The 13,418-nt window shown below is 34.8% G+C and overlaps 1 protein-coding gene across 1 annotated transcript in view; it reads right to left on the bottom strand.

Annotated features, from left to right (window-relative positions):
* The window catches only part of LOC128997971 (deubiquitinating protein VCPIP1-like), an 83,334-nt gene that overhangs the window by 54,804 nt on the left and 15,112 nt on the right, over positions 1–13,418 (bottom strand). Inside the window, exon 4 of the mRNA XM_054423844.1 lies at positions 4,806–4,998. Within this exon, the coding sequence (XP_054279819.1) occupies positions 4,806–4,998 (193 nt within the window). The remainder of the gene's footprint in view (positions 1–4,805; positions 4,999–13,418) is intronic.

The following is a 13,418-nucleotide window of genomic DNA, read 5'->3' on the forward strand; positions in this document are numbered from 1 at the left end:
CAGCAAACCTGCAGACTAAGCGAATTTCCATTAGATTTTCAATTAAATCTATTAAAAAAACATTAGGTTTAATGAGTACCTAGGTTTGCTGCCTAAAGGGATAGTAATAAAATGTGTTTTTTAGTAAAATATTAATAGCTTAGTATAAAATAAATTGATTTGCCAAGTTTGATCCAAATATATCCATTAACAAGCAAACTACAACAGTTTACTTATTCTCCATAAAATTTTTCTCCATAAACCCCTGTTCCCATAGTCTGATCAAGCTGGTTTATTCCAAATTTGATCAAAATCAGATAATTTTTGCTTGATTTACCAGGGCCGGATTTAGCATTTTGGCGTCCCTAGGCCCAAATAATTTTTCCACCCCCTAGTCTGGTCAGATTTTCTTTCCTACAAACCTTTATTCAAAACTATATCATGCCTAGGCCTATGTGTTAATTGCTTGAACACCACTCATCGTCGGAATTTTAACATTTTAAGTTTTTAGAAGAATTGTCTTGGTTAGCCTTAACAAAAGCCGTCTTAAACACTTTTGGCAATTTTATGTTTTTAGCAAATGCTCACACTTGTGGGACTGAAACAAAACAATCTAACCCACACATCATTCCTGCAAAAAAGCATGTCCATTGATTCCGATTTCAGGCCCCAAAACATGAACTCCATAACAGTTTGTGATACCATGGATTAAACATACTCCTTTCGTAGATTTGTCATCCTTAGGGATTAGCTGAAAACAATTCTTTTTATTTAAGTTATTTAAACCTAGTTTGTCCAAATTATTACAAGAAATTAAAACACACAACATAACATAGAACTATCCCTAAAATAATAGAAACAAAATTACGTCAAAACTAACAACTTCCAGTGTCATTACACGAAAAACAATATTTAGAATTTACAATATGATAAGAAGTTGAATTGAGTTTATGGTTAATCTATGGTGGTACTGTATCTAGGTTATATTTGCAAAGCAAAACAAAGCAATAGTCCGGCCAACCATAATTATCCTCAGGTCTGAACTGAGGAGAAAATGACACCATTAATGGACAATGGTGCTTTGGAGGGGATTTAATTTTTCTATAACCTGTTGCAAACTCAGGTAAATATTTTTTGTTATTGAATTTTAAAGATAAACTTATCGTATTTTTAATATTCATCAAAACGTATTATATTTTTTAACTTCCCCTGTAGGTTATTGTAAACTGATCAAAAGATTGGTTGATAAATTTTCTTTTTGTGAGATGAGGGTGGTAAGGGTGTCTAACACGCATGCGCTCCTAATCACTCCGATCAGTAGCGCCGAGCCAGCATAGTGGCAGTTCAAAGAGTCCGGTGGCAATACGATGTGTGGGCCTACCGCTCGGGCGCTCGACAGCATCCCTACAGCCTACTCCCGTATAACCAGTGTTAGTTACCAATGTTGTAACGAAATTGATGCGTAATGTTGAAAAATAGTTTAAATTTTCTAACAGTTATTTCTTTCAATTAATTTCAAAATTACAATGCTTTATTAGCAAGAGTTTTTTTTTTTATCAACTCGCAAAATATGTTAAGCTATAGCTATTTATTTTATATTTAGATATTAACAGATATTTTTCCTCTCAGCCGTGCAAGCGCCCATAGGCCTGGGCCTACCGGGCCTATTGGGAAATCCGGCTCTGGATTTATCGTGCTAACGGACATATATATATATATATGAATTTGAACGGATGATGTTTTTGGCCTCTAGGGACCTCAAGTAAATCAGTCCCGGGTCAAGGGAATTTCCTATATGGGAAATTCGCTAAAATGCAGTAGCCCAGTCAATATAGGATGTTTCACCCATGTTTTATCAATGGAAAAAATATAAGCTTTGAATCTTTGGAGGATGATCCTCTTGGAACTCCTCTTTGACTTATTCAATGTGTTCAAGTAAGCAGTGGCGGTGCTTCCATAAGGGCCAAGTGGGCCGGGCCCACCCAAGATAAACAGTTAAGTATATTTTTAAGTACTTTATTTGTTATTTGGTTGATATTATTCAATAAAACTGTGATATAAATTAGTTTTAGCGAATTTCCCTTTGGGAAGTAGCTATTACCGTAGGTGGCACGGTAAGACCTAGACCCGGGACCAATTTACTTTTTCATTTTGATGTCCCCAGAGGCCAAAAACACCATTCGTTCAAATTTTTATATATGTATGTATGTATATATATATAGATTTATATATATGTATATATATGTATATTTATATACATATATATATATATAGATTTATATATAGGCCTATATATATGTGTCCGTGAACACGATAACTTGAGTAATTTTTATCCGATTTTGATGAAATTTGGTTTGAAGGTGTAAGGCGGGATAAACTTGAATGAGTTCGCGATCCAGCATGATCGGACCATGGGAACAGGGTTTTATGGGGGGTTTTATGGGGTAAAAATTGGTTTTTCTCACTTTTGACCCTCAAAACACAAAATTTCCCAATTTTTCTCTAAACCTTCTTAAAGAGCTTAAAAAAACAAACAATTCAGTATATCAAAGTGTTTTTGTACGGTTATTGGTTAAGGAGAAAACTAAAAAATGGTAAATTAAAAATTCCCATGTTATTCTTATGGAGAATATTGTAAAATGTTGTAGTTTGCTTGTTTATGGATATCTTTTAATCAAACTTGGCAAATATATTCATTTTATACTAAGCAATAATTATTTTACTTAAAACACACACATTATTAGATTCCTTGTAGCAGCAAACCTAGGTACTCGTTAAACCTAATGTTATTTAAATAGATCAATTGAAAATCAATTCAGCCAAATGGAAATTCGCTTGGATGGCAGGTTTGCTGCGGCGGGGGTATTTAACTTTCAATGGGTCATAACTTTTATTGACATACAATGCAATCATCTCGTAACACATTGAAGGGCTATGGATTTCAGGCCCTTCTAGCCACCACAAGAACGTAATGGACAAGGCAATGCCAGCCAGCGGCGCTTGACCATCAGGGAACAATGCATTGGTATATGGAGCTTGGTGGGCCGATTTGAGATGGCCCACTGGACGTTGATTCTCAATATTCTCGCTGGGAGTGCTGAGCGCTAGTGTAGCTTTTTATTTACATCCCGCCGTGTATGTTGTACACCAACCGGCAAACGGGTCGTAGATGTAATATTTGATGAAATAATAAGTTAACACCTTTAGTTAGTTTTGTAATATTATTTGTACAGATTTATTAGAATAGCCATATTACGGTTTTAGTGATTATAAATTTTAAGTAGGGGTGTGCGAATACTATTTCTTTTCGAATCGAATACGAATCAAATAGAGAGAATTTTGAATTGAATTTGAATTTTTTCGAATCAAATACTTTCTCTCGAATAGTATTCGAATAGTGAACATTTTTTAACCGAATACTAACCCTCAAATAATGAAAACTTGAAATCAATATCAAGTCAACTGTCAATAACTTAACTTAATTACTAAAACTGTTGGTATATTTTTTTCATAATAACTTAAGTGTAGATTGTAAATGTATCTTTTGTAGGGGTCTGCAGGTACGGTAAACAGCTTAATTACCGTCATTGGTTCCTTACAGCTTGGTACAGCCTATTATAATAATAAATTACTTTCAGTTTACTATCACAGTTGAAGTCTTATCAGATGTTTGTTTACGATCTTCATAATTTATTACTAGGGTGATGATCCAATAAAAAACCCATTACCAGTCCCAAATCCATTAACATTTTATCACGACAATAACATTTTATCAGACAATAATATTGTATTCAAGTACTTCCAAGAACTGTTGAGTTTTATCACTTTTATTTCTTTACGACTCTCCCCAATTCTATTTTATCATAAAAATAATAGTTTTATAATGACTGTTAAATATTATCTCTAAATCAGTCAGTATTTTCGTGAATATCCAATTTGCCACTGGCCATTGCCTACTGCCATAAAACTGTTTATGGCTACATACTAAACTTGTAACTAATCTACAATCTTATTTTATAAGTTAAAATATTTGTTATAGATATTTTATCTTTCTATTGACAAAACCACAAGCATAGTTGTTGTTTGCATAATTTTTTTTCGTTATTCAAGCCTACTCGGTCTCAAATTATGTCATTGCATGTTCTGTATCTTGTCTTATATTGTTAGATGTGACTGTTTAAGGCTTAAATGTTTTTTAGTTTCCTGTATCATTTATTGTGTTTAAGGTACTTTATGCAATCTAAATATTATGAACCAGATAGTGATTTTGCTACCCTCATTGTCACCTAATCAATTTAATTTATATATAGGACCTCCTAAATAATTAGGTCTAGACCTGGGTCTTTTGATTCTTTGGAAGAGCTTTAAAATGTATTAAGAAAATTGTATTGAGCCTGAGGTAAACTAATGATTGATATGATATGATTGATAATATGGATGTTAACTTTGTAAATGAAAATACAATAATCTTACTCTGTGATAATCCAAATTTTAGTTTCAGAAAAAAACTTTGCAAAAGTTGTATCTGTCTTATAACTAGTTTTGAAGCTGATACAAAAATATGCTCTTTGCCATACTTCATCATATCCTCCAGTTTTACATTGTCGTCTGCTGTGAACAGCTGGCAACTACACTCTCATCATACTGAATGCTTTTATATGTTTATAAAAATTAAAAAAAAAACTAGACACTGCGTTGGTTGGAAATAATTTACCAGTTGTGTGAAAGTTTTATGAACCAAGCACCGCAGACCCCTAAAGAATAGTCAAACATGATATAATGTTGACCTAAGCTTGACCCCTGAACCAAGCACAGTAAATACACACCTGCGTACTCAGCACAAGATTGCATGCCTGCTACAGAGTCTAAGAGCAGGATGGGTCGGCGCAGTACATTAGCCAGACCAAACACATGGATAGGCCGCAGTCCATCAATTCCATCAGGTGATGCAAAGTTTGGATCACACTCCTCTATGATGCGTGACCACTCTGATTTGTTGACGAAATCGCCTAGAAGTTTCTGTGGAAGAATGTCAGTCTTTATTGTTATAAAGTAAAAGTTTATTTATTAAATCAATATTAATATGAAAAGGTAGAAGAGCCTAAGGCCTTAGTTTAGTTTCATACAATTATCAGGAAACGGACATTATAAGAACAATTAGCATAATGGGCTATACGGCCTAAATGAACTTTGTACCTGTCCGCCCTATAACCCATCAGAGGATGAAGCCAAGCGATAAGAGGCTGTCTCAGTCATGATCCAGGTACGTGAAGACCTATGCTAGTGTCATCAGTATATTTTAATATTGTGCATTTGCCATAAGCAGAGTTTTACCTATATATGTTTACATATGTTACATATGTTTATTCCGGGTATAATAAGTGGTGACGAGTATTTTTAAAGAATTTCACGTGTGAATTTGTTTTTAAAGTGTAAAAATTGCAAATTTTGTGAATATTGCAGAAGGCCAGTAGCAACAGGAATAGAAGAAATCGTGTTTGTGTTCAAGTAACTGTTACACGCAACGGCTCCAGGTAGCAGTTATTGAAACAGTGACAAGCAACAGTTATCAAGCAACTGAGACCACGAAGCAGTTACTTAAAAGTAACAGGTATAAGTAACAGTTTGTTACATTGTTACGTTATGAAATTGGTGGTTCCAAACAATAACATAACCTGTTTTGAACTTGGAAAAGTTTTGTAAAAGGTTAAATGTGTGTTGAAATGAGAAATTGGATTACTTCTGTGAGTATTGCTTCTAGTTATTGATTACAAATATGGCAAAGCAAATTATAGGAAAAGTTAATGAATTAACCCTTTGAGTGCCAACGTCCGGGGAACCGGACGTTTTTAAAACGAGCCAAAAGTGCCGACGTCCGGCCGACCGGACGTTTTTAGAACGAGCCAAAAGTGCCAACGTCCGGCTGACCGGACGTTTCGTAATGATCGAACAGTTGTCATAACAACCGAATGGATACTCGGATTCTTTTAACCCATATATTAACATTGAGTCGAAAGTTACTAGATGCGATACATCAATTTTCGTTGGTCAAAATATCAAAAATTCGATTTTTACGAAATTTTAACCTAAAAATCGCCAGATCGCGCTCGGCATTTTTAGCACGACCTTCGGGAAAAATCATCGGCATTTTTTGAGCGTTACTTTTATTTCTCGCCTGGCACTCTAAGGGTTAAATGAGGAAATTGAAACTTTTGAGAACTATACAGAGAGATTAGAACATTTCTTTACCATCAATAAGATTGATGATGCTAATAAAGTGGCTTACTTTGTTTCAATCATGGGCCCTGCCCTATATTCAGTTCTGAAAAACTTTCTGCATCCTAAAAAAGTAGGTGAAGTAGATTATAAGGAGGTTGTAAAAGTATTAAAGGCACACTATGTACCAAAAGGATAACACTACTTATGAAAGGTTTATTTTTAACAAGCGATCCCAAAAAAAGGGGGAAACCATATCTAAGTATGCAGTACAGTTTAAAAAACTAGCAGCTAGTTGTAATTTTGATATATTTTTGGACAAAGCACTTAGAGATAGATTTTTATGCGGGCTAAAGTCGCCTGCTATTCAAAGCAAACTTTTAGCGGAGGGGGATAGCCTAGACTTTTCAAAAGCCCTAGAACTTGCTCTTTTGACTGAAAGCGCTAACAAAAATGTTAGATCATTACATCCTGAAAAGCAATCTTGTGAAATTAACCTAGTTAAGCCTTCATACAGTAAAACCTCTGTAGGCCTAAGACAGTTAAAGCCAAATAGGTATTTTAATAAGACGAGTACCAGTAATGCTAGTTACCAGGGTAACAGTAGCGATGTGAAGTATAGATGTTATCGATGCGGCAAATCGCATGATGCTAAAGCCTGTCCTTATATAGAATACACTTGTTTTTCTTGTAAGAGGAAAGGACATTTATCTAATATGTGCAAAGCTAGGAATACCTTTAAGAAAACGGGATTCATAAACTTGTGTGATGGTGACAACACGGAGGATGAACCTCAAGTTAAAGATCAGCATGACAGCGATGAGTTTGAATTGTTAACTATCGCTTATGCAAATGGCAATAAACCTGATGTGCTTGTTCTTAATATGTTAGTCAATGGTACTCCAATTGACATGGTTCTGGATACGGGGGCGGTAGTAACCGTCATGCCCGACGATGTCTATTTTAAACATTTCTATAATGAGGAAACTGCTTTGCAGAAATGTGATATCAAGTTATCTGAAATCAAACTGGATTGGAATCGCCTGGGTTCCCGCATGCAGTCAAATTTTGATGAGGACATGGAAGTTCACCTGATAAACGGTAAGGATGTTCCTTCTGTAGACTTAGTTACAAGTTTAATGGAGAAATATGCAACAGTTTTCGATGATGATCACGGGGAAATTAAGAACATGTCAGTTGATTTAATTTTAAAGGATCAGACAACTCCAGTTTTCTGTAAGGCTAGGAACGTGCCTTATGCTCTTCGTGGGGCTGTAGAACAAGAACTCAAAGATTTGCAAAAATCAGGCGTCATTTACCCGGTCACTACTATCACAACTATCCAACTAGATTTTCAGTTAATATTGGTATCCAATTTCCAAAAGTTAATTAATCGATCAATAAAACTTCTCCCCAATACATTGCAAAAATAATGTTCTCAAAATTACCTAATAGTTTAAAGTATCCCGAACCTTGCAGTTTGAAAACGTATAAAAATCAAGTAGACAAATGGTTAGTGGAAACAGGCCGTGGCCAGATTGATCATCATCTTGTGTCATTGTATTCGTAGGGTACGTGTGCGTGTGCGTGTGTCGTCAAAGATGTGTTTGTGTGTGTGAGGGGGGAGTGAGTGAGTGAGTGAGAGTCGGCTCGCTGCTGGCCTACAGGGACAGAGCAGTGACGGCCCTTTGGGGCTACCAGCCGCCTGTACAGGCCCTGTAGTGAGTCGTTGCATGCGTGTATTGTGTGTGTGTATGCGTGTGTGTAAAAGGTGTTTGAATGGTCTCCAAGTCCCAGTGATTTTTGACATAATTATTAAATAGTTTCTTCATTTGATTTTTCTTTTTATTTACATTTGCTAGTTATTTTTTATAGTGTTAACGTTATCTGCTGTGGCTTCCTGGTATAATGATTTTTCTCCTCTTTTTGTAAATGCAACTTGTCTATATAACAATGTTTACACTATAGAATAAGGATGGACTGATGTACTCGTTCCTCACGCACAGGCTTTGCCTATGTGGGGATCTTCCATTATTTTTAAGAATTATTGCAATTTCTGTAACCATTAATTTGTTATGGAATAAATGATATTTGATTTGATTTGATTTGACTAAAACAGAATGGAGCACTCCAATTGTAGTTTTTCCTATGCCTAACAATGGTGTTCGCATTTGTGGCGACTTCAAGGTCACGTTGAACCCTAACTTGCGAAGGACGCGTTGCAGAAAGTCAACAGTCCCGGAAGGTCAAATAATTTATACCTGTGCCGCTAGGTCAAAAACTACAATGTTTGCAGTGTCTGTAAATCAAAAATCCCAGTAAGTCAAATAGTACACTCCGAGCTAAAAACGTGGTCTATGTTAAAGCAATTGACTTATTGGGAATTTGACCTAATGCAACAGCAGTTTTAATATAACGAAATAAGATAAAATATAAGTTCAGTTTCGCTGAGTCAACAGTGCCGGAAGGTCAAAAGTATAATCTGTTAAAAACAACGATAGTCCTCTCGACGCATGACTTCAATAATTTCGTGTTTTGGTGTACTTAAAGTTGTGCTAAAATTTTGAAAATTGGCACAGAGCTTCTTGGTTAGTCCTACTCGATGACTATTTTGTTGGAACTTTAAACTATTTACCGATCTAATTAATAAAAATTGATATGTATGGTGAAATAGTTTTAAATCGTAATTTCTAACATAAAAAAGTTAGCATGCGAGATTTTTTTTTGTTTTTGGGTTAGTGAGGTTTCGTCTGTGGCAAAGTTGTAGCCAAAAGTGTGATGCGTAAAATATATTTTTTTGAATTTTTTACAATCAGTGGTTCAATAGATAACTTGGGTTGAAGAGGACGGCAAATTTAGCATTTCGCAACCCATGGAAAGAACTACATCGTACGATGCGACTGCTGAGTGGACTTTTAATTTACAGTTCTAAGAACAAGAAAAAGATGAATATACAGATCACCAGTACATTCATATTATTTATAAAACATCTTTCTGTATTACCAGCTTACATTTTTCACTTATAAGAATACATCATAAACAGGGTGTTAAAAATAAGCGGGGAGATACTTTACCTAGTAATTCCTTGGGTCAAAATAAACAGAAAATCAAGGATAACATTTTTTCCGAAATCGTTTCGTTAACCAGATATCCACCATTTTGTATTTTTTACATACAAATATTTATCTTTGCACTTTTCCAACCGATGTTTATGAAACTTGGTATGTATGTTAATGTAGGAGAGACCCATGTTATAAAAACAGATTCATCTCGATTCACCCTAAAATTTCAAAATTTAACACTTAACTACAGTATAATATACTTTACTACACCACAATATTTACGTATTACCATAAGTCTTTAACAAAATAAAACGTTAACATTTTTAAAATCCAAAGTAAATCAATATAATCTTTCTTTTTTGAAAAATATATTTTAAAAAAAGGCGATGGTAAAATAACGACAGGCGAGTTTCGATCTGGGTGTTTCAGGTTTGAATCTAGGAGGATTTAACATTAATTAGGTAACATTAATGTTTAATCCTCCTAGGTTTGAACTGATTTAGAGGAATACATGAAACCGAATGGGGGAGGTAGCAACAAGTGCACTAGTATTTACTAGTGTCCAATTACAATTTGATGGATTTAACCAAAACCTTTTCTATTTCACTTATTTTCAGCTGTTAAATTTCAAACGATACGTTTTAGTGACCTCATTAACGTTATTATCATCATCTTCGTTTGAGTTTGGGTTTGCGGCAATGTATTTTTATGAATAAAACCTTTAATTTGATACCAAACTTGACCTCTGCTGCTATTAATTGACTGTATGCACTATTAATTAACAGCTGTGTCTAAGGATTATGTCGGCCTTAGTCATAAACAGGACAACAAGATCGCTCCACTCATCCCACACTCATCTCCATTCATACTTGGCTTAAAATGCATACATTTGTATGGTCGCCATTTCAAAGCAACATGGCTAAATTATCAATGAAAAACGTGGAAAACCTTATACGAGTGTGAGTAAGTCCGAAAACAAGAGTAAGTCCGAAAACAACTCTAAAAAACAATAAGCAATAAATTGCAAGAACCGTTGCTTATATCATTGGGTATACACGTATGTACTGACGTGTATGAGTGAAAATTTAAAAACGTACGTTTTCAGGAAAAGCACTTTGCAAATTTGTTTCCCCTTTTTTCAAAACTTTTATTATTATTTTTATTTCATTAACATTTGAAGTTTCATAAAATGTCCATGGTAACGCAATATCTTTGGTATTTTATTTTTAAGAGCATCTTTAGTGGAAAAACACAAAATCCTGTCACGACCATAACAGACATTTAAAATAGTTAATATTATTTTTATAACTATGTTTTGCTATAAACTAATTTACTTTTATGACCATTATACATTAAAAAGGTCACTGAGCTTTTGGTATATTTGGTCTTTCTAGAAAAAATTAAAAAAAAACTCAAAAACTTGAAAAAAAGCCAATAAAATCTTTTTAAGTTTGTATAACTCCGAAAAAACTTACCTGAGACCCGAAAAATCGTTATGTTTGTATAGAGGTGTGCTTCTTTTGTGTATAAAACATTGAAATATGACGATATTTTAATTTTTGAATTTTTTATGATAGAAATCATAAACGTGATGGTCAGAGACAAGCGGTACGGTCGTGAATTTTCTGAAATAATCTAAATCTTTCTAAACAATCCTTCAATTATACTGTTAGTTATAAAAAAAATAAGTGTTTCAATTGAACTAAACTGTTCAAATTACAATTATATTAAAGTTATTGTCACGACCAAACACACTATAATCCATAAGCCTGGATTGGTCGTGAAAAAACCCGCGATGGTCTTGAAACTTTGGTCGTGAAATTACGTGTTATTCGGCGCTGTTCTGGCGGTAGCCCTGCACCTCATGTTCGAGGATACAAAGTGGACTTCTAGGTTAATCTAGCAATTGAAATATCTTATAAACAAAAATTAACACCATGTCTACTTCATCGAATGACTACTTACGGTCATGGACACACCAAAATTACAAAAAACACAATCTTTCCTTTATTAATCTTGTAATTCCTCCTTTCAACTCGAAACGACCGGCACTACAATCCTGACGTACACCCCGAACTAGTCTCTAAAACCAACTGACTCTATCAACGCCAGGCTTGCCACTGTCGTGCTCCAAAGTTGAAAATTTTTCCCAAATGGTCGTGACGCCAAATCGAGGGACAGACTTATTTTGTCATGGTAGTCAGTTTGCATAGACAATAAAATTATAATATGCTCCTTTTTTGTAAGTTTAATAACCATTGATGACATAAAAATATGGCTTTATATATTTCGGCATGAATAATTAGTCTAAAAACAGGGTGAAAGTTGGAAAATTTACCCTAGGGACACGTCATGGTCGTGAATTTCGAGACTTTAAAAATACGAAAAAAATACCTAGAACCTATTTAAAACCAAATAAATGTGTGTAACATGTTGCCCCCGTCCCAAAAAATATTAAAACACATAATAATAAACTAAAAATCCAGTATCTACGAAGTAAAAGGCCAGGGACATGAAAACGTACGTTTTTAAATTTTCACTCGTATACTCAATGCTTATATCGAACAAATGTACATCGTGAGAATTTCCATTAGTTGTTCCATTCAGTTTTGTGTCTATTTGTATAATAGTTTAGTTGACTCTTTTAAAGTCAGCGGAAATTGTGACTGTTATTACCCTTGAAATGATGTTTGTGTAGTACTTTGCAATCCTACCAATGCTTATAGAATCATACGATTACAATTTTCTGGTTAGAATATGTCGCATAGAGTGGTGACTACTGTATATTTTTGGTTTGCTTGTAAAACAGGATCAACAGAGATTTTCCATCGACTTAAACAATACGATACTCTCAAATTGTTCATTGCTATAACAAACTATCACACAGTTTGATGAATATTTGTGTGTAAACCACATACAGTACACCTGTATTCTATCTATTTTTCCTTTTATTTTTCCAAGACTTTATAGAAAATCACGCATTACGTGATCAGTGAAGAAAGGCTGAATCCCATGTGTTTTATAGGTAAAGAAGTAAAGAAGAACACTGCTTCAGGTCAGAGCATTCAGTTATCATCAGCAATTGTAATTCCCGAATCAGTAACTGAATCAATAGTCAATTATGTAAGGGTTTGTTGATTATTTATAATGCACTTTACATGCTCCATTTGATAGTTTATAATAATTTACTCGGAATCTATAAGACACCTTTGGCTTGTATTAAATATTGGGTTGGGCCGTTTAGTATTTTGATTACAATAGGGGTACTCGTCAAACAGTTAAATATTATTATTTCTATGAATTTAATGGGTAACTTTAAAGATTAGGTGGAATTTCTAACAATACTTCACCGTAATCAGCAGCAAACATACATAAGGAATTCCAGTTATTACAACAGACGCTCTGACAGCCCGTCAACATAAGACCTGCAGACGGGTCAACGAATATGCTGAAAAAAATAACGAGATAAGTGAGTGTAAAGTGACTATTTAAATCCGGTCGTCATACGCCACGAGACATTCCGTCAGTGAATGGGAGACCCACACAAGGGTGAAGATCGATAACGCGCTGCATTTGGAATGGAAAAAATTGCACAGGTCCTCGAAAAGTACTAAATTCTCGAGTCCCGAAAAAGTCAAGTGCCCAGAATGTCTTATACACATACGGAAATTCAAGTCCTCAAAATATTGCAATAGTGTATTTTCGTATAAATTCTTGAGACCCGAAAAAGTCAAGTCCCCAAAATGTCTTATACACTTACATATATATGAATTTGAACGGATGGTGTTTTTGGCCTCTAGGGACTCAAAACGAAAAATTACATCGGTCCCGGGTCCAGGTGTTGCCATGAGTACTACGGTAATAGCTTATTCCCTATATGCGAAATTCGCTAAAAACCTAATAATTCTATAGAATAACTAGCTGTACCCGCTGGCTTTGCCCCGTTTAACTAATTAATTTTCAAGATGAGCTTGTTCGCATGGCTCAATCACGTCCTGGTTGAAGTTCGTTAGCTACGCTCACTCACCTTTAGGTTGGAGCTCGTTCGCTGAGCTCACTTGCCTTGGTGTTAACTCGCCTCCAGGTTGAAGTTCGTTCGAAACGCTCACTCAGCTTTTGGTTGCAAATTAGCTGTTGTCATAAATTGTTTAATTGACACAG

This window comes from Macrosteles quadrilineatus, unplaced genomic scaffold (genome assembly GCF_028750875.1).
Source record: "Macrosteles quadrilineatus isolate MER2022 unplaced genomic scaffold, UCM_ALF_1.0 Scaffold_7__1_contigs__length_78375512, whole genome shotgun sequence".
Lineage (NCBI taxonomy): Eukaryota > Metazoa > Arthropoda > Insecta > Hemiptera > Cicadellidae > Macrosteles > Macrosteles quadrilineatus.